Source organism: Equus przewalskii, chromosome 14 (genome assembly GCF_037783145.1).
Source record: "Equus przewalskii isolate Varuska chromosome 14, EquPr2, whole genome shotgun sequence".
Taxonomy (NCBI): Eukaryota; Metazoa; Chordata; class Mammalia; order Perissodactyla; family Equidae; genus Equus; species Equus przewalskii.
The window spans coordinates 29,122,260-29,142,438 of record NC_091844.1 but is presented as its reverse complement, the minus strand read 5'-3'; the positions used below and the strand labels follow the sequence as shown (position 1 = coordinate 29,142,438).

At 39.3% G+C, this 20,179-nt stretch overlaps 1 protein-coding gene across 7 annotated transcripts in view; it reads left to right on the top strand.

Annotated features, from left to right (window-relative positions):
- Positions 1 to 1,004: 1,004 nt before the first annotated feature.
- Positions 1,005 to 20,179, top strand: part of ALMS1 (ALMS1 centrosome and basal body associated protein) — a 249,363-nt gene continuing 230,188 nt past the window's right edge. For 4 of the 7 annotated variants that reach the window (XR_011525970.1, XR_011525969.1, XM_070572391.1 and 1 more), the window contains exon 1: positions 1,005 to 1,511. Coding sequence is in view for 4 of the 7 variants with exons in the window: in XM_070572391.1 (XP_070428492.1) it covers positions 1,212 to 1,511 (300 nt within the window). In the remaining 3 variants the exon portion in view is untranslated. The remainder of the gene's footprint in view (positions 1,512 to 20,179) is intronic. The other 3 variants (XM_070572394.1, XM_070572393.1, XM_070572395.1) reach the window with 3 other exon arrangements.

Sequence of the window (20,179 nt, the reverse complement as noted above, 5' to 3'; positions counted from 1 at the left end):
TGTTGCCACTCCAGGAGTGGACAACCTCTCCCACAGTCACACTGGCCTCATCTGATCATGGCTGCAGTTTTTCCCGGGTTGTTTAATTTCTGGAACACTAATTCCTCTACTAGACTCTAAAACTGCTTCTGCTCTTGCCTGACAGACCCTGTGGTCTTCGGTAGGCATCCAAGCTACCTTGGCCTCCTCTCAATACTATCACCAAAGTCTTAAAGCCCTCATGGTGGAGCCGGCCCCGCAGTGGCCGAGTGGTTAAGTTCCCACACTCCACTTTGGTAGCCCAGGGCTTGCCAGCCAGTTCCAATCCTGGGCGCGTACATGGCACTGCTCATCAGGCCCTGGTGAGGCGGCGTCCCACATGACACAACTGGAAGGATTCACAACTAAAAATACACAACTATGTACCAGGGGGGCTTTGGGGAGAAAAAGGAAAAATAAATTTTTTTTTTAAAAAAAAGCCCTCATGGTATTCTGATTTTCTGGACATCTATGGTAAAATGGGGAGAATGCCTCTTTTTCTCTTTAAATTCTTTTTGAGAGGAGTACCAAAAATAGCATTTTTGAAGATTCTTACCAAATAAAATAAATAAATAAGTAAAATAGCATTCACAAGCATCCTACGTGACGGCCAATTATCCTCATTTTACGGAGCCTCAGTTACACCGCTCTAACTGGTGACGCCAAGAATCAAACTCTCATCTTTCTGATGCTTTTCCACTGCTAGGGTCAAGTGCCCACCATACAGTCTGTCACACAGTAGGCCACTCAATCTTTAAACATTTATAATTTCAAGTTTGGTTATCATGGTTCGTCCTAGGGTCTGATCTCCCCTCGGTGCACCGGCAAAATTTAGTTTTGGCCCCCCATGCCGAGGACTAAATTCTCCCCTCCCCCGAGAGGAGCTCAGTCTGGGTTTATTGTGACCTTACAGTACTGTGAACAAGAGCCCAGCCCGTGACGGGGCGCGAGGCGGCGGCTACTCCCGTCGCCAGCCCTCCACCTCCGCCTTCGCGCCCGTCCCCGCGGGGCGTCCTTAGCAACGCGCGCGCTCACTACGCGCCCCGCCCAGTCCGCGCGGCTAGGCGCGGGGCGCGAGGCGGTCTTTGCGCCTGCGCGCGGCCACAACCGCCAGTCGGCTCTCTGCCCCGCCCCGCCTGCCCCCCTCCTCTCTTCTCCTCCTCCTCCTCAGCCTCCTAGAGCCAGACACCAATATGGAGCCTGAGGACCTGCCGTGGCCCGGCGAGCTGGAGGAGGAGGAGGAGGCGGCGGCGGCGGCGGAGGAGGAGGCGGGGAACTTGGACCAGGACGAAGTGTCAGTTGTGGAGGAGGCGGAGGAAGAGGAGGGACGGGAGCTGGACGCGGACTACGAGAGTCAGCCTCGGGAGAGTACTGACGACGAGGACGACGAGGAGGCCAAGGCCTGGCTGCAGGCGCGCCCGGGCGCGACTTTTCCTCCGCCGCCGCTGCCGAAGCACCGCTACCTGGAGGGCGAGCGGACCTGGCCGGAGAAGGTGAGCTGGGCCGGGGCGAGGTGTGGGCCGCCGTCGGGGCCGGGGCACGGGTCATCCCTGGGCGCTCTGCCTGCCCTCTGCCCCGTCTGTCTCCTGTTCGCTGCCTGTCACGGTGCCTGACTAGGAACAAGCGCGCTTTTAAGGGCTTCTGGGCCCGTCTCGCCTCCTGGGCCGCGACGCTTGCCCAGGTTCTGTCTGACTACTCCAACTCTCCGGTTCTTTCTGACAAAGACCTCTCTTGTTTCCTCCCCCTCGGTGGGTCCCGGGCCTTTTGAATGACACCAGATGTTCAGAGGAGGCCGTATTCCCAGTGTGTATCGTTACGAAGTCCTTTTAGGGGAGGAGGTGGGGCTTCTCGTGCCTGAAGGAGGGGAAAAGGGCTGGGTAGGAGTGGAGAGAGTGGTTACCTGGGAACTATCTTGTTGGGGAGACAATTTGGAGCTGAGTCTGCAGGACTCCCCTTGAGGGAGTAGTGTGGATTATGTACACCGCATGATTAGTCAGTCTCAAGAGGCTCCTCGCCGACTGTGCTTCTCTGGACCCTTGTTTGTAGCAAGTAAGGGGTCCCCTGCCGGTAGGAGGGGCTTAGCTTTGCAGGAGGTTTATGCTGCAGCTCCAAACAGTCTGGAGAACGAGAAAGCGCAAGGAAATTTCAGTGTGGTGGAGGAGCTCATTTTATAGTTGAAAATAATTGCATTTAATTGATTGCTTTTCAGGGAGGAAAAAACGTTTCCTACACAATTCGGATATCAAGTCTTCAGACATTTATTAAGTTTCTAATCTGTGCAAGGTACCTTGCGGAGACAAAAAGAAGCCTAGGGTTTATTGTCTAGGACTGCTCTTTAGACAAGATGTAAACTGTGCAGAGTGCAAGAACAATGCACAACAGTCGAAAAGACAGAGAAAAGGCTATATGGACCTGTGCTGTTCAGTACTGTAGTCACTAGCCCTGTGTGGCTCTTTACATCTTAATTAGTTAAAATTAAATAAAATTAAAAATTCCGTGCCTGTGTTGTACTAACCACTTTTCACGTGCTCAGTAGCCACACTTGACTAGTGGCTGCCCTATTGGACAGTGCAGATATAGAATAGATCCATCATCACAGAAAGTTCTATTGGACATTGATACTATAGACTGTTGATCATTGAAGAGCAATAGTTGTTTTGCCTGGTAAATAGTTCAGTGGGTACTTAATTCATTGAGCATATATTAGTGAGTACTCACCATGGGCCACACATTGTGCTGGATGCTAAGGAACCTTGGTGAACCCAAACTTTTTTTTTTATTGAGTTCATAGTAGTTTACATCATTGTGAAATTTCACTTGAATGTTATTTCTTGTCCGTCACCACTTATGTGCTCCCCTTCACCCCCTGTGCCCTCCCCCCACCCTCCTTCCCCTGGTAATCACTAAACTGTTTTTAGTCCATGTGTTTCTTTATATTCCACATATGAGTGAAATCATCTGGTGTTTGTCTTTCTCAGTCTGGCTTATTTTCTTAGCCTAATTCCCTCCAGGTCCATCCATGTTGTTGCAAATGGGATGATTTGTCTTTTTTTGTGGCTGAGTAGTATTCCATTGTGTGTGCATGTGTGGGTGTATATATATATGTGTGTATGTGTGTGTGTGAGTGTGTATATACCACATCTTCTTTATCCTGTCATCGATCGATGGGAACTTGGATTGTTTCCATGTCTTGGCTGTTGTGAATAGTGCTGCAATGAACATAGGGGTACATATGGTACTTTGGATTGTTGATTTCAAGTTCTTTGGATAAATACCCAGTAGTGGGATAGCTGGGTCATATGGTGTTTCTGTTTTTAGTTTTTTGAGGAATCTCCATTCTGTTTTCCATAGTGGCTGAATCAGTTTGCATTCCCACCAGCAGTGTACAAGGGTTCCGTTCTCTCCACACCCTCTCCAACATTTGTTATTTTTAGTCTTAGTGATTATAGCTATTTTGACAGGTGTAAGGTAGTATCTTAGTGTAGTTTCGATTTTCATTTCCCTGATGATTAGTGATATTGAACATCTTTTCATGTGTTTCTTGGCCATCTGTATATCTTCTTTGGAAAAATGTCTGTTCATATCCTCTGCCCATTTTTTGATCGGGCTGTTTGTTTTTGTGTTGTTCAGTTGTGTGAGTTCCTTACATATTGTGGAGATTAACCCCATGTTGGATATATGATTTGCAAATATTTTCTCTCAATTGGTGGGTTGTCTTTTTGTTTTGATCCTAGTTTCTTTTGCCTTGCAGAAAAGCTCTTTAGTCTAATGAAGTCCCACTTGTTTGTTTTTTCTTTTATTTCGCTTGTCTGAGAAGACATGGTGTTCGAAAAGATCCTTTTAAGTTCGAAGTCAAAGAGTGTACTACGTATATTATCTTCCAGGAGTTTTATGGTTTCAGGACTTATTTTCAAATCTTTGATCCATTTTGAGTTTATTTTTGTGTATGGTGTGAGATAATGGTCTGTCTTCATTCTTTTGCGTGTGGCTGTCTGATTTTCCCAACACCATTTATTGAAGAGACTATCTTTTCTCCATTGTATTTCTTGGCCCCTTTGTCAAAGGTTATCTATCTGTCCATAGATGTGCGGTTTTATTTCTGGGCTTTCAGTTCTGTTCCATTGATGTGTGTGCCTGTTTTGTACCAGTACCATGGCTGTTTTGATCACTATGGCTTTATGGTACATTTTGAAGTCAGGGATTCTGATGCCTCCAGCTTTGTTCTTTTTTTCTCAGAATTGCTTTAGCAGTTCGGGACTTTGGTTGCCCCATATGAATTTTAGGCTTCTTTGTTCTATTTCCGTGAAGAATGTCATTGGTATTCTGATTAGGATTGCATTGAATCTGTAGGTTGCTTTGGGTAGTATGGACATTTTAACTATGTTTGTTCTTCCAGTCCATGTGCGTGGAATCTCTTTCCATCTCTTTATGTCATCATCTATTTCTTTCAGTAATGTCTTATAGTTTTTATTGTGTAAGTCCTTCACCTTCTTGGTTAAATTTACTCCTAGATATTTTATTCTTTTTGTTGCACTTGTAAATGGAATTGTATGCTTGAGTTCTCTTTCTGTAAGTCCGTTATTAGAATATAGAAATGCAACTGATTTTTCTAAGTTGGTTTTGTACCCTGCAACTTTATTGTAGTTGTTAATTATTTCTAATAGTTTTCTGATGGATTCTTTAGGGTTTTCTATATATAAGACCATGTCATCTGCAAACAGTGAGAGTTTCACTTCTTCACTCCCTATTTGGATTCCTTGTATTCCTTTCTCTTGCCTAATTGCTCTGGCCAAAACCTCCAGTACTATGTTGAATAAGAGTGGTGATAGAGGACATCCTTGTCTGCTTCCTGTTCTCAGAGGGATGGCGTTCAGTTTTTCCCCATTGAGTATCATGTTGGCTGTGGGTTTGTCATAAATGGCCTTTATTATGTTGAGGCAATTTCCTTCTATCCCCATTTTACGAATTTTTATCATAAATGGCTGTTGGATCTTGTCAAATGCTTTCTCTGCATCTATTAAGATGATCATGTGGTTTTTATTCCTCAGTTTGTTAATGTGGTGTATCACGTTGATTGATTTGCGGATGTTGAACCATCTCTGTGTCCCTGGTATGAATCCCACTTGATCATGATGTCTGATCCTTTTGATGTATTGCTGTATTTGGGTTGCCAGTATTTTGTTGAGGATTTTTGCATCTTTGTTCATCAGCGATATTGGCCCGTAGTTTTCCTTCTTTGTGTTGTCCTTGTCAGGCTTTGGTATCAGAGTGATGTTGGCCTCATAGAATGTGTTAGGAAGTGTTTCATCTTCCCTGATTTTTTGGAATAGCTTGAGAAGGATAGGTATTAAATCCTCTCTGAAAGATTGGTAGAATTCCCCAGGGAAGCCGTTTGGTCCTGGGCTTTTATTCTTTGGGATGCTTTTGATTACTGTTTCAATCTCTTTACTTGTGATTAATCTATTCATATTATCTATTTCTTCTTGATTCAGCTTTGGGAGGTTGTAAGAGTCTAAGAATTTATCCATTTCCTCTAGATTATTCATTTTGTTGGCGTGTAGCTTTTCATGGTATTCTCTTATAATCCTTTGTATTTCTGTGGTGTGCATTGTTATTTCTCCTCTTTCATTTCTAATTTTATTTATCTAAGCTTTCTCTTTTTTTTCTTTGTAAGTCTGGCTAGGGGTTTGTCAGTTTTGTTTATCTTCTCAGAGAACCAGCTCTTTGTTTCATTGATCCTTTCTACTGCCTTTTTGTTTCAATAGCATTTATTGCTGCTCTGATTTTTATTATTTCTCTTGTTCTCCTGACTTTGGGCTTTGTTCTTCTTCTTTTTTTTTTTGAGGAAGATCAGCCCTGAGCTAACGTCTGCTGCCAATCCTCTTCTTTTTGCTGAGGAAGACTGGCCCTGAGCTAACATCCACGCCTATCTTCCTCTACTTTATATGTGGGACGCCTGCCACAGCATGGCTTGCCAAGTGGTACCATGTCTGCACCCGGGATCCGAACCGGCGAACCCCAGGCTGCCAAAGCGGAATGTACGCACCTAACCACTGTGCCACTGGGCCGGCCCCTGTTCTTCTTTTTCTAATTCAGTTAGGTGTAGTTTGAGAATGCTTATTTGGGGTTTTTCTTGTTTGTTAAAGTGAGCCTGTATTGTGATGAATTTCCCTCTTAATATGGCTTTTGCTGCATCCCATATTACTTAGTACGGTATGTTTTCATTTTCATTTGTCTCCACATATTTTTTGATTTCTCCTTTAATTTCTTCAGTGATCCACTGGTTGTTTAATAGCATGTTGTTTAGTTTCCACGTCTTTGTCCCTTTTTAAGCTTCTTTCTTGTAATTAATTGCTAGCTTCATAGCATTGTGATTGGTAAAGATGCTTGTTATTATTTCAATCTTAAATTTATTCAGGCTTGCCTAGTTTCCCAACATATGGTCTATCCTTGAGGATGTTCTGTGCACACTTGAGAAGAATGTGTATTCTGCTGTTTTTGGATGGAATGTTCTATACATGTCTATTAAGTCCAACTGGTCTAGCATTTCATTTAATTCCACTGTTTCCTTGTTGATTTTCTGTCTGAGTGATCTATCCATTGACGTGAGTGGAGTGTTGAGGTCCCCTACTATTATTGTGTTATTATTAATATCTTCTTTTAGGTTTGTTAATAGTTGCTTTATGAACTTTGGTGCTCCTGTGTTGGGTGCATATTTAGAAGTGTTATTTCTTCTTGATGGAGTGTCCCTTTGATCATTATATACTGTCCCTCTTTGTCTCTCTTTACCTGTCCTTTCTTGAAGTCTACTTTGTCTGATATAAGTATTGAGTCACCCGCTTTCTTTTGTTTGCCTTTATCTTGGAGTATTGTCTTCCATCCCATCAGTCTGAGCCTCTGTTTGTCACTGGAGCTGAGATGTGTTCCTGGAGGAAGCATATTGTTGGGTCTTGTTCTTTAATCCATCTTGCCACTCTGTGTCTTTTTACTGGAGAATTCAATCCATTTACGTTTAGGGTGATTATCAATATACAAGGGCTTAATGCTGCCATTTTATCACTCGTTTTCCAGTTCTCCTGCCTTTCCTTTGTTTCTCGTCCTGTGTGTTTTAGTCTACCCATTGAATTATGTAGTTTTTTATGTTGTGTTTCTTTGTTTTCTCCTTATTTATTATTTGTGTCTCTGTTCTGCTTTTTTGTTTAGTGGTTACTGTGAGGTTTGTATTCAAAATCTTGGAGATAAAATAGTCCATTTTCTGATGGCCTCTTATTTCCTTAGACTAAACTGATTCAGTCCCTCTACTCTTCCCCTCCTAAGTTTTTTTTCTTACATCTTATTCCATCTTGTGTTGTGTGTTTGTGGTTAAAATGACAAAATTATTTTTGCTTTTGGTGTTTTCCTTCCCTTTATCTTTTTTCTGTTTGAGGAAGATCAGCCCTGAGCCAACTGCTGCCCATCCTCTTTTTGCTGAGGAAGACTGGCCCTGCGCTAACATCCATGCCCATCTTCCTCTACTTATATTATATGTGGGATGCCTACCACAGCATGGCTTTTTCCCAAGTGGTGCCATCTCTGCACCCGGGATCCGAACCTGCAAACCCTGGGCAGCTGAGAAGCGGAACTTGTGAACTTAACCGCTGTGCCACCGGGCCGGCCCCACCTTACCTTTATCTTTAATGCTATACTTGAGTATTTGCTAACCTGTTCTGATGTATAGCTACAATTTTCTGATTCTGTCTACCTATTTATCTCCTTACTCTGTGCTTTGTAACCCCTTTCTCCTTTTTTTTTTTTTCAGGTCTGAGGGCCTTCTTGAGGATTTCTTGGCGGGGGGGGGTGGTGGTGGTGGTGGTGGTGTCTTGTGGCTACAAACTCCCTTAGCTTTTGTTTATCTGGGAAAATTTTTATTTCTCCCTCATATCTGAGGGATATTTTTGCTGGATAGAGTATTCTCAGCTGAAAATTTTTGTCCTTCAAAGATTTGAATATGTCATTCTAGTCTCTCCTAGCCTGTAGGTTTCTGCAGAGAAATCCAGTGAAAGCCTGATAGGGGTTCCTTTGTAGGTTATTTTTTTCTGCCTTTCTGCCCTTAGTATTTTTTCTTTGTCATTTACTTTTGCCAGTTTCACTACTACATGCCTTGCCATAAGTCTTTTTACATTGACATATTTAGGAGATTTGGTAGATTTGGTAGTGTCTTTCCACATGGATTTCACATCTTCTTCCCCAGTTTTGGGAAGCTCTCTGCTATTATCTCTTTGAACAAGCTTTCTGCTCCATTCTCCATCTCTTCTTTCTCTGGAATACCTATAATTCTTATGTTGTATTTCCTAATTGAGTCGGATGTTTCTTGGAGACTTTCTTCTTTTTGTTTTAGTCTTAGCTCTCTCTCCTCTATGTGGATCATTTCAACATGTCTATCCTCGATTATGCTGATTTGCTCCTCTGTGATGTCCGCTCGAGTGTTCAGGGAATCCATATTTTGTTTTATCTCATCCATTGTGTCTTTCATCTCTAGTATTTCTGATTGATTCTCCTTTGTAGTTTCAATCTCTTGTGAAGTAGCTCCTGAACTCATTGAATTTTTTCTCTACATTCTCTTTTAACTCATTGAGATTTTTGATTATAGCTGTGTTGGATTCTCTCTCATTTAGAGTACATATTTCTGTGTCCTCGGGACTGATTTCTGGGTACTTGTCATTTTCTCTCAGTTCTGGAGATTTAGTATAATTTTTGATACTGCTAGAGGGCATGGCTATGTTTTTGCACATCCTGGTATTATTTGGTTGTGGTTACCACCTATCACCACTGGGTGGGAGTCAAGAGCCACGTGTTCTGAGCCCTCTGCAGTCTGCAGAGATACCAGGTGCTGGAGCCAGCACTGGGCAGCTGGAGGGGAGCGGTGCTTTCTTCTGCATGATCTCGCTATCTGCTTTCCTGGGGTGTTGGCTTGATGAGGTCACCCCCTAGAATAGCTTTCACCCTGGTAGAGGGCTTCCCTCTAGGCTGCATGGCCCTCGAGGATCTTTGACATTCCCATGAGTGAATGTTCCCTTCCTCCTTCCTTCCCTCTTGGAGGTGGCATGCGGTCCCAAATCACAGTCTTCTGGGGAGGGAGAAAAGTTTTCTCTTACCCCATTCCACCTCTTCTGAGGGGGAGCTCCAGCCTCTCCGCCCTTCATCGTGTGGCTACCTGGGTCTCTCATATGTCTTTTGCATTGTGCTTGGACATCCTCTGTTGGAATATGAATGTCTTTTCATTGTATGGTGGTGGGGAGAGATTACCGGGAGAGCTCTCTCTGCCATGATGCTGACATCACTCCCCAAACATTTTATATCTCTGTCTTTGTAGTGTTCATAGTGTAGAGAGGGAGGCAGACAAAATTTAGTTGGTTACATAAATGAACATGGGATATCTTTCCATTTATTTATATTTTCTGTCAATTTATTCAATAATATTTTGTAGCTTTTAGAGTGTAAATTTTTCACTTTTTTTCTTACTCTATGTATTTTATTCTTTTTGGTGCTATTCTAAGTGGATTTTCTTTAAATTTCATTTTTGAATTGTTCATTGTAAGTCTATGAAAAGACGGTTGAGTTTTGTATTTTGACCTTGAATCCTGTAACTTTGCTGAACTTGTTTGTTAGTTCTAATACATTTTTGGTGGACTCTGTAGGATTTCCTATATGTAAGACCATGTCAAATGTGAATACATATAATTTCATTCTTCTTTTCATATCTGGATGCCCTTTATTTATTTTTTCTTGCCTAATTTCCTTGGCTAGAACCCCCAGTGTAGTGTTGAATAGAAGTGGAGAGAGTGGATATCCTTGTCTTATTCCTGATCTTAGGGAGAAAGCATCAAGTCTTTTACTAAAGGTATGTTAATTGTGGGTTTTTCATAGATGTCCTTATCAGATCGATGAAGTTCCCTTGTATTCCTAGTTTGTTCAGTGTTTTTATCATGAAAGGGATATTGGATTTTGTCAAATTATTCTCTTAACTGGTGTATTATGTTAATTCATATTAAGTTCTTAAGTCAAGTGTGCATTCTGGGAATAGTTTACTTCATCATGGTGTATAAATATTTCATTTGTTGCTGCGTGTAGGAACATATATGTATATATACACACTAATTTGCTAGTGTTTTTTTTTTTTTTTTGAGAATGTTTGCCTGTAAATTCCCAAGATACTGGTCTATAGTTTTCTTGTGTTGTTTTTGTCTGGTTTAGTATCAGGGTAATAATGCCCTCATAAAATGTGTTGAAAATATTCCTTCTGTTTTTGGAAGAGTTTATGAAGGATTGGCATTAATAATTCTTTGACTGTTAGATTATACCATGTGGTTCTGAGCTTTTGTTTTCGGAAGTATTTTAATTACTAATTTGCTGTCTTTTCTTGGTATAGGTCTATTCAGATTTTATATTCCTTCTTGAGTCACTTCTGTTTGTTTGTGTTTTCTAGGTATTTGTGTATTTTCTCTAAGTTACCAGATTTCTTGACATACAGCTTTTCATAGTATTCTCTTATAATTCTTTGTATTTCTGTAAGATCGGCAGTGAAGTCCTCTCTTTAATTTCTGACTTTAGTTATATGAGTACTCTCTTTTTTTCTTGGTGAGTCTAGCTAAGGGTTTTTCAATTTTGGTGATATTTTCAAAAACCCAAATTTTGTTTTCATTGATTTCCACTCTTCTCTATTTCTCTTATTTCCATTTTGGTTTTAGTTCCTTCCATCTGCTTTTTTTTTAGGTTTAGTTTTTTATGTTCTAGTTTAAGGTGCAAGCTTAGGTTGTTCATTGAGATCTTTATTCTACAGTTATGCCTTGCTTAATAATGGGGATATGTTTGAGAAGTGCATCGTGAGACTATTTCATTGTTGTCTGAACATCTTAGAGTGCACTTACACAAACCTAGATAGTATAGCCTACTATACACCTAGGTTATATGGTACTAATCTTATGAGATTACATCATTGTAAATGTAGTCCATTGTTGACCGAAATGTTGTTATGCAGCTCATGATTGTATTTGTAATGTATGTTTATAGCTATAAATTTCCCTCTGAGCGCTGCTTTAGCTGCATTCCATTAGTTTAGGTATGTAGTGTTTTTATTTCAAAATATTTGAAAAGTCTCTTTATGATTTCTTTCTTTCTTTTTTTTGATGAGGAAGATTGGACCTGAGCTAACATCTGTTGCCAATCCTCCTCTTTTTGCTTGAGGAAGATTGTCGCTGAGCTAACATCTGTGCCAGTCTTCTTCTGTTTTGTATGTGGGGTGCCATCACAGCATGGCTTGGTGAGCAGTGTGTAGGTCCATGCCCAGGATCTGAACCTATGAACCCTGGGCCACTGAAGCGGAGCATGTGAACTTAACCATTATGCGAGTGGGCCAGCCCTGTAATTTCTTTTTTTGACCCAATGGTTATTGAGGAGTCTGTTGCTTAATTTGCACCTGTTTGTGAATTTCCTCCTGTTAGTGATTTCTAATTCCATTCTATTTTGGTTGGAGAATATAGTTTTCATGATTTCAGTTACTTAAAATTTTTCAGGCTTGTTTTAAGGGCTAACATGTGGTCTGTCTTGGAGAATATTCCATGCGTGCTTGAGAAGAATGTGTATTCTGCTCTCTAGGGTGGAGTGTTCTATAATGTCTATAGATCTAGTTTGTTTATAACGGTGTTCACATATTATATTTCCTCACTGGCGTTCTGTCAAGGTGGCTTTCTTAAAATTAATTAGTAGACTTTTGCAGTTTTGTTTGTACAGAAAAATCGAGCAGAAAGTATAGAATTTCTGTGTACCTCCTCTCCCTCACCTATTTTCCCTATTAACATCTTGCATTAGTGTGGTCCATTTCTTACAATTGGTAAACCTGTGTTGATACATTATTATTAATTAAAGATATAGTTTGTGTTAGGGTTCACTCTTTGTACATTCTATGGGTTTTGACAAATGTATGACATATATTCACTATTACAGTATCATACAGAATAGTTTCACTGCCTAAAAATCCCCTGTGCTCTACCTATTCATCCCTCTCTCCTTTCGTCTCAAACTCTGGCAACCACTGATGTTTTTACTGTCTCCATTGTTTTGTCTTTTCCAAAAAAGTCATACAGTTAGAATCATTACAGTATGTAGCCTTTTCAGAATGGCTTCTTTCACTTAGCAATGTGCATTTAAGCTTCCTCCATGTCTTTTCATGGTTTGATAGCTCATTTTTTTTCGTTCTTTATCTCTTTTTCTTTTATTGTGGTAAAATATGCATAACATAAAATTTACCGTTTTAACCATTTTTAAGTGGTGTTAAGTACATTTGCATTGTTGTATAACTGTCACCACCATCCATCTCCAGAACTTTCTCATCTTGCCAAGCTGAAACTCCAACATCTCTGCCATGTCTGAGTCTGGTTCTGATGCTTGCTCTGTCTCTTCAAACTGTTTTGTTTGTTTGTTTGTGTCTTTTAGTATGTCTTATAATTTTTTGTTGAAATCCAGACATGGAGTGAATGAATATGATATGAAAGGAACTGAAGTACACAGGCCTTTAGTGTAAAGTTTTATATTTATCTGGTTAGAGGTGAGATTGTGTTTGTTGTAGCTGTAGGTATCAGAGGCTAAAATTTCCTCTGGTGATCCTGTTTTTGTCTCCCTTGGTATCTTTGGGTTTCTCTGAGGACTTCTTAAATAAGGTCCGAGATATGCTATTCTTTCAGTTATATTCCCCTGTTATTAGCAGCAGCCCTATTGATGCAGTGATAAGGTATGGGTGGAGGGGAAGTGCTCTATAGTCCTCTTATTAGGTCTTAGTATTTCTGATGGGCTGTGACCTTTATTAGGGTTTCTCATTGTTCTCCCTTTAAGTGAGACAGGAAGGGTAGAAGGGCCTGGAGTTGGTTATTTCTCTTTTATCATGTTGAAGGCTAGAGCAGGCTGGAACAGGCTGGAGTTGAGTATTTCCTTTCTCTTAGGTCGCTTAGTCTCTAGTAGAACCCGGGTCAGTTAGACTGTGGTAAAATAGTTTCTTTTGAGGGCAGGTCTTATTAAGAACAGAATGCTCTGGGCATGTTTCAAAATGGCTACTTTTCACCTCCGTCTGCCAGAAGCAGGAGGAGATTTTTCTCTCCTCTTAACTGTGGGAACCTGGTACAGTTCCTGGAGGTAAAACTCTTAAAAATGTGGGGGCCTCTCCAAGGCTGAGTTTCCCTGGAGTTTTGAAATCTCAAGATTATTCACCCTGAGCCTCTAGCAATTTGTTGATTATAATTTAGGTTTTCCTACTGTAGTGTGGGTTCCTGTGGTGGTATCTGCTTCTGGGATTCTGTTCCAGTAAGTTGTGATTCTCTGTATCTGCTTGTCTGTCTCTCCAATTTTGGGGACTGTGGTTTGCCCTTGGTTTCAGTTCTCTGATGAAGAATTGTTACTTTTCCGTTTGTTGGGCTTTTTAAATTTTTGTGGGGATGGGAGTGATAACTTCCTGACCTCTTGTGTGCTGAACCAGATCTCTGTTTTGTTTTTGTTGTTTTTTGATAGACTTTACTTTTTAGAGCAGTTTTAGGTTCATAGAAGAATTGAGTGGATAGTACAGAGATTTCCCATCTACCTTCTGACCCCACACATGCACAGCCTGCTCCACTATCAACATTCCACACCAGAGTGGAGTACATTGTTTCAATAGATGAACCTACATTGACATCCAAAGTCCATAGTTTACATTAGAGTTCACTCTTGTACATTCTGTGGTTTTTGACAAATGTGTAATGGCATGTAACCACCGTTATAGTACCATATAAGGTTTCTCTATGTCTCTTCATGGCATTGTAGCTCCTTTCTTTTTTAGTGGAATAATAGTCCATTGTCTGGATGTAACATAGTTTGTTTATCTATTCACCTACTAAAGTGTATCTCAGTTGCTTTCAAGTTTTGTCAGTTATGAATAAAGCTGCTCTAAACATCCGTGTGCAGGTTTTTTTATGGATGTAAGTTTTCAGTCCATTTGGGTCAATACCAAGGAGCATGATTGCTAGATTGTATGCTAAGAGTATGTTTAGTTTTGTAAGAAACTACCAAACTGTCTTCCAAAGTCACTGTACCATTTTGCATTCCCACCATTGTTCAGCAATTAATGAATGAAAGTTTCTATTGCTCTGTACCCTCAGCAGCATGTAGTATTGTCTGTGTTTTGGATTTTGGCGATTCTAATAGATGTGTAGTGGTGTCTCATTATTTTAATTTTTGGTTCCTTAATGATACATGATGTTAAACATCTTTTCATATGCTTATTTTCCAGCTATATATCTTTTTTGGTGAAGTATCTGTTCAGATCTATTGCCCATTTTCTAATCAAGTGGTTTGTTTTTGAGTTTTAAGACTTCTTTGTATATTTTGGTTAACAATCCTTTATCAGATATGTCTGTTGCAGATATTTTCTCCCAATCTGTGGCTTGTCTTCTCATTCTCTTAACATTGTCTTTCACAGAACAGAAATGAGTCCAATTTATCAATGATTTCTTTCAAAGATTGTGCCTTTGGTGTTGTACCTAAAAAGTCATCCCCACACCCAAGGTCATCTAGGTGTTCTCCTATGTTATCTTCCAGGAGTTTTATAATTTTGCATTTTACATTTACATCTGTGATCCATTTTGAGTTAAATTTTGTGAAGGGTGTAAAATATGTATCTAGATTCGGTTTTTGTATGTTGATGTCCAGTTGTTCCAGCACCATTTGTTGAAAAGACTATTTTTGCTCTGTTATATTGCCTTTGTTCCTTTGTCAAAGATCAGTTGACTATAATTATGTGGGTCTATTTCTGTGCTCTATTCTCTTACAGTTATCTGTCTTTTTTTTTTTCCCAATACCATACTGTCTTGATTGCTGTAGCTTTATTTTAAGTCTTGAAGTCAGGTAGTATCAGTCTTCCCATTTTGGCTTTTTCAATTTTCTCTTGGCTATTCTGGGTTTTTTGCTTCTCCATATAAACTTTAAAATCAGTTTATAAATATCTACAAAATAATTTGCTTAGATTTTGTTTGGAATTGTGTTCAATCTATACATCAAGTTGGGAGGAATTAACATGTTAACAATATTTAGTCTTCCTAACCACAAACATGGGATATCTGTCCATTTAATTAGTTCCTCTTTGATTTATTTTATTTTTATTTATTTGTATTTTTTTGAGGAAGATTAGCCCTGAACTGGCATCTGCTGCCAATCCTCCTCTTTTTGCTGAGGCAAACTGTCCTTGAGCTAACATCTGTGCCCATCTTCCTCCACTTTATATGTGGGATGCCCGCCACAGCGTGGCTTGACAAGCAGTGCATAGGTCCACACTCAGGATCCGAACTGACGAACCCCGGGCTGCTGAAGTAGAATGTGCGAACTTAACCACTATGCCACTGGGCCAGCCCTCCTCTTTGATTTCTTTCATCAGTTTTATGGTTTCCCTCCTATAGATCTCATACATATTTGGTTAGATTTATACCTATTTAATTTTATTGCTTTTATACCTATTTAATTTTATTGCAGTGCTAATGTAAATGATATTGTTTTTAATTTAAAATTCCAATTGTTCGTTGCTGGTATATAGGAAAGCCATTGATTTCTGCTCTTTTTTTTAAACGTTCAAGAATCATCTGCAGAATCTCTGTCCATCCACCTTTTGAAAGTGGTGTATAGAAGTCTAATTATTGTTGAATTGTCTATTTCTCTTGTAATTTCTATGAGTTTTTTTTTTTTTTTGAGGAAGATTAGCCCTGAGCTAACTACTGCCAGTCCTCCTCTTTTTTGCTGAGGAAGCCTGGCCCTGAGCTAACATCTGTGCCCATCTTCCTCTACTTTATATGTGGGACGCCTACCACAGCGTGGGGTGCCAAGCGGTGCCATGTCCGCACCCGGGATCCAAACCGGCGAACCCTGGGCCGCCGAGAAGCGGAGCATGTGAACTTAACCGCTGTGCCACCGGGCCAGCTCCATCTATTAGTTTTTAAGTGGGATATTTTGGGGCTCTGATGTAGGGTGCATATATATTTTTAATTGTTATGTATTCTTGAGGGATTGACGCTTTTATCGTTCTGAAATGTCCCTCTTTATCTTTAGTAACTTTTTTGTTTTAATATGATTTGTCTTGATATTACTATAGCCACTTTACCTCTTATATGATTATTTGCATAGTAAATCTTTTTTTCCATCCTTTTACTTTCAACCTGTTTGTATTTTTGAGCCTAAAGTGTCTATCCTGTAGACAGCATATAGTTGAATCTTGTTTTTCATGCAATCTAACACAATGTATTCCTTTGATTGTTTAATTCATTCACATTTAGTGCTATTGATATGTTTGGATTTATATCTGCTGTTTAACTTTTTATTTTCTATGTATCTCATGTCTTTTGTGTTTCTTTAGCCCTTTTTACATTGCACTTTTTGCATTAACTATTTTTCTCTTGTATTATGTTAATTCTAATGATTTTCTTTTTAAGATTTTATTTTTCCTTTTTCTCCCAAAGCCCCCTAGTACATAGTTGTGTATTTTTAGTTGTGGGTCCTTCTAGTTGTGGCATGTGGGATGCCGCCTCAGCATGGCCTGACAAGTGGTGCCGTGTCCATGCCCAGGATTTGAACCGGCAAAACCCTGGGCTGCCGAAGCAGAGTGCATGAACTTAACCACTCAGCCACAGGGCCGGCCCCTCTAATGATTTTTAAATTGAAATTCTTGAGTTATTTTCCAGTGGTTGCAATGTGCATCTTAATTTATTAGAATCTGCTTCAGATTCCTTAGGACTTAGTTCCAAAGAAATATACGAACTTTATGCCTATAGAGCTGCATTCCCTACTCTCCTTTGAAAACTATTACTGTTATGCATATGTCTATATATTTTACATACTCAGCAATACGTTATTATAGTTAATACTTTATATTAGGTCTTTTGAAGAATCAGAGAGAAGGGAGAATAACAAGTATGTGTTTGTAGAATTTGTTGTATTAACCTTATTTTCCCTTTTTTGTGCTCTTCATTTCTGCCCTTCTTTTGAGTTACCATTTGGTGTCATTTCCTTACTCCAGTATGACCTTTGTGCTGTCATTGTCAAATACGTTTATATGTTATAGGCCCAATGGTACAATTAGATATATATGATTTCATAAAATTGCATATTAAATCAGTGAAGGGAAGAAATGTGCAGTTATACTGTCTTTTGCAATTACCTGCAAAATTGCTTTGATTGGCACTCTGTTATTTTGCATAAATTTGAATTACTCTCTGGTGTCACTTGCTTTTATCCTGAAGAACTTCCTGTAGTATTTCTTGTAAGACAAGTTCATTATCAACAAATTTTCTGTTTTGGTTTATCTGCAGATTGAAAAATTTTTTAAAATTTAATTGTGGTAAGATACATATAACATAAAATTTAGCATCTTAACCATTTTTAGGTGCACCGTTCAATAATGTTACATCCATTAACATTGTTGTGTAAACAATCTCCAGAAGTCTTTTCATCTTGCAAAACTGAAATTCTATACCCATTAAACAACTACTTTTCATTCCATCTCACCCCAGCCCCTGGCAACTACCGTTCTACTTTGTCTTTCTATTGACTTTTCTGGGTACCTCATTTAAGTGGAATCGAACAGTATTTGTCTGTTGTGACTGGCTTATTTCAGTTAGCTAAATGTCATCAAGGTTTATCCATGTTGTAGCATGTGACCAGAATACCTTCCTTTTTAAGGCTGAATAATATTCCATTGTATGTATATACCACATTTTGTTTATCCAATTATCAGTTGATGGACACTTAGGTTGCTTCCATCTTTTGGCTATTGTGAACAGTGCTGCTGTGTACATGGGTTTGCAAGTATCTCTTTGAGAGCTTGCCTTCAATTCTTTTGGATATATACCCAGAGGTGAGATTCCTGGATCATATGGTAGTTCTATTTTTAATTTTTTGAGAACCTTCATCCTATTTTCCACCGTGGCTGTACTATTTTATATTCCCACTAACGGTGCACAAGGGTTCCAGTTTCTGCACATCTTGGCCTACAATTGTTTTCTATTTTTTTTAATGATAGTAACCATCCTGATGGGTGTGAAGTGGTATCTTATTGTAGGTTTGGTTTGCATTTCTCTAATGACTAGTGATGTTGAGTATCTTTTCATGTGCTTATTGGCCGTTCATATGTCTTTGGAGAAATGTTTGTTCAAGTTCTTTGCCCATTTGTTAATTGGGTTATTTTTGTTGTTGTTGAGTTTTAGGAGTTCTCTATATATTCTGACTATTAATCCTTTATCAGATATATGATTTGCAAATATTTTCTCCCATTCTGTGGGTTGCCTTTTTACTCTGTTGGTAGTATCTTTTGATATGCAAAATTAAAATTTATTTTTATTTTTTACTTTTCAGATGTACATCATAATATATTTTGAATTCTGTGTAGATTACATCATGTTCACCACCCAAAGACTAATTATAATCCATCACCTCACATGTGAGCCTAATCACCTCTTTTGCCCTCCTCCCTCCCCTCTTCCCCTCTGGTAACCATCAATCCAATCTCTGTTGCTATGTGTTTGTTTTTCATTGTTTTAATCTTCTACTTATGAATGAGAGCATATGGTATTTGACTTTCTCCCTCTGACTTATTTCACTTAGCATAATTCCCTCAAAGTCCATCCATGTTGTCACAAATGGCTGGATTTCATCCTTTCTTATGGCTGAGTAGTATTCCATTGTGTATATATACCACATCTTCTTTATCCATTCCTTTGATGGGCACATAGGTTGCTTCCAAGTCTTGGCTATTGTGAATAAGGCTGCGATGAACACATGGATGCATGTAACTTTATGCATTTGTGTTTTCAAGTTCTTTGGATAAATACCCAGCAGTGGAATAGCTGGATCATATAGTAGATCTATTCTTAATTTTCTGAGGAAACTCCATACCATTTTCCATAGTGGCTGCACCTCTATGTAGTGTACACCACCAGTAGTGTGCAAGGGTTCCCTTCTCCCCACATCCTCTCCAACATTTGTTGTTTCCTGTCTTGTTAATTATAGCCATTCTGACCGGATTGAGGTGATATTCCATTGTAGTTTTGATTTGCATTTCCCTGATAGTTAATGATGTTGAACATGTTTTCATGTACCTGTTGGCCATCCGTATATCTTCTTTGGAGAAACGTCTCTTCAGATCTTTTGCCCATTTTTTAATTGGGTTGTTGGTCTTTTTGTTGTTGAGATGTATGAGTTCTTTGTATATTTTGGATATTAACACCTTATCCGATATATGGTTTGCAAATATCTTCTCCCAATTGTTAGGTTGTCTTTTCATTCTGTTGGTGGTTTCCTTTGCTGTGCAGAAGCTTTTTAGTTTGATGTGGTCCCATTTGTTTATTTTTTCTCTTGTTTTCCTTGCCCAGTCAGACATGGTACTTGAAAATATGCTGCTGAGACCCATGTCAAAGAGCATGCTGCCTATGTTTTCTTCTAGAAGTTTTATTGTTTCAGGTCTTACATTCAAATCTTTAATCCATTTTTAGTTGATTTTTGTGCATGGTGTAAGATGATGGTCTACTTTCATTCTTTTGCATGTGGCTGTCCAGTTTTCCCAACACCATTTGTTAAAGAGACTTTCCTTTCTCCATTGTATGCTCTTGGCTCCCTTGTTGAAAATCATTTGACCATATAGGTGAGAGGTTATTTCTGGGCTCTTTAATCTACTTCATTGGTCTGTTTGTCTGTCTTTATACCAGTACTACACTGTTATAATTACTATAGCTTTTTAATATATTTAGAAATCAGGTAATGTGAGTCCTCTGACTATTCGTTTTCAAAATTGTCCTGGCTATTTGGGGTCCCTTGAGATTCCATGTGAGTTTTAGGATGGATTTTTCTATTTCTACAAAAAACACTGCTGGGATTTTGATAGATGTTGCATTAAATTGTTAGATTATTTGGATAATATGGACATCTTAACAATATTAAGTCTGTCAGTCCATGAACATGGGATGCCTTTCCATTGATTTGCTTTTTTAAAATTTTCTTTTAGCAGTGTTCTGTAGCTTTCAGTGTATAAGTCTTTGCCTTCTTAGTCAAGTTTGTTTCTGTGTTTTATCCTTTCTGATGCTATTGTTAATAGAACTGTTTTTGTAATTTTCTTTTTGAATTG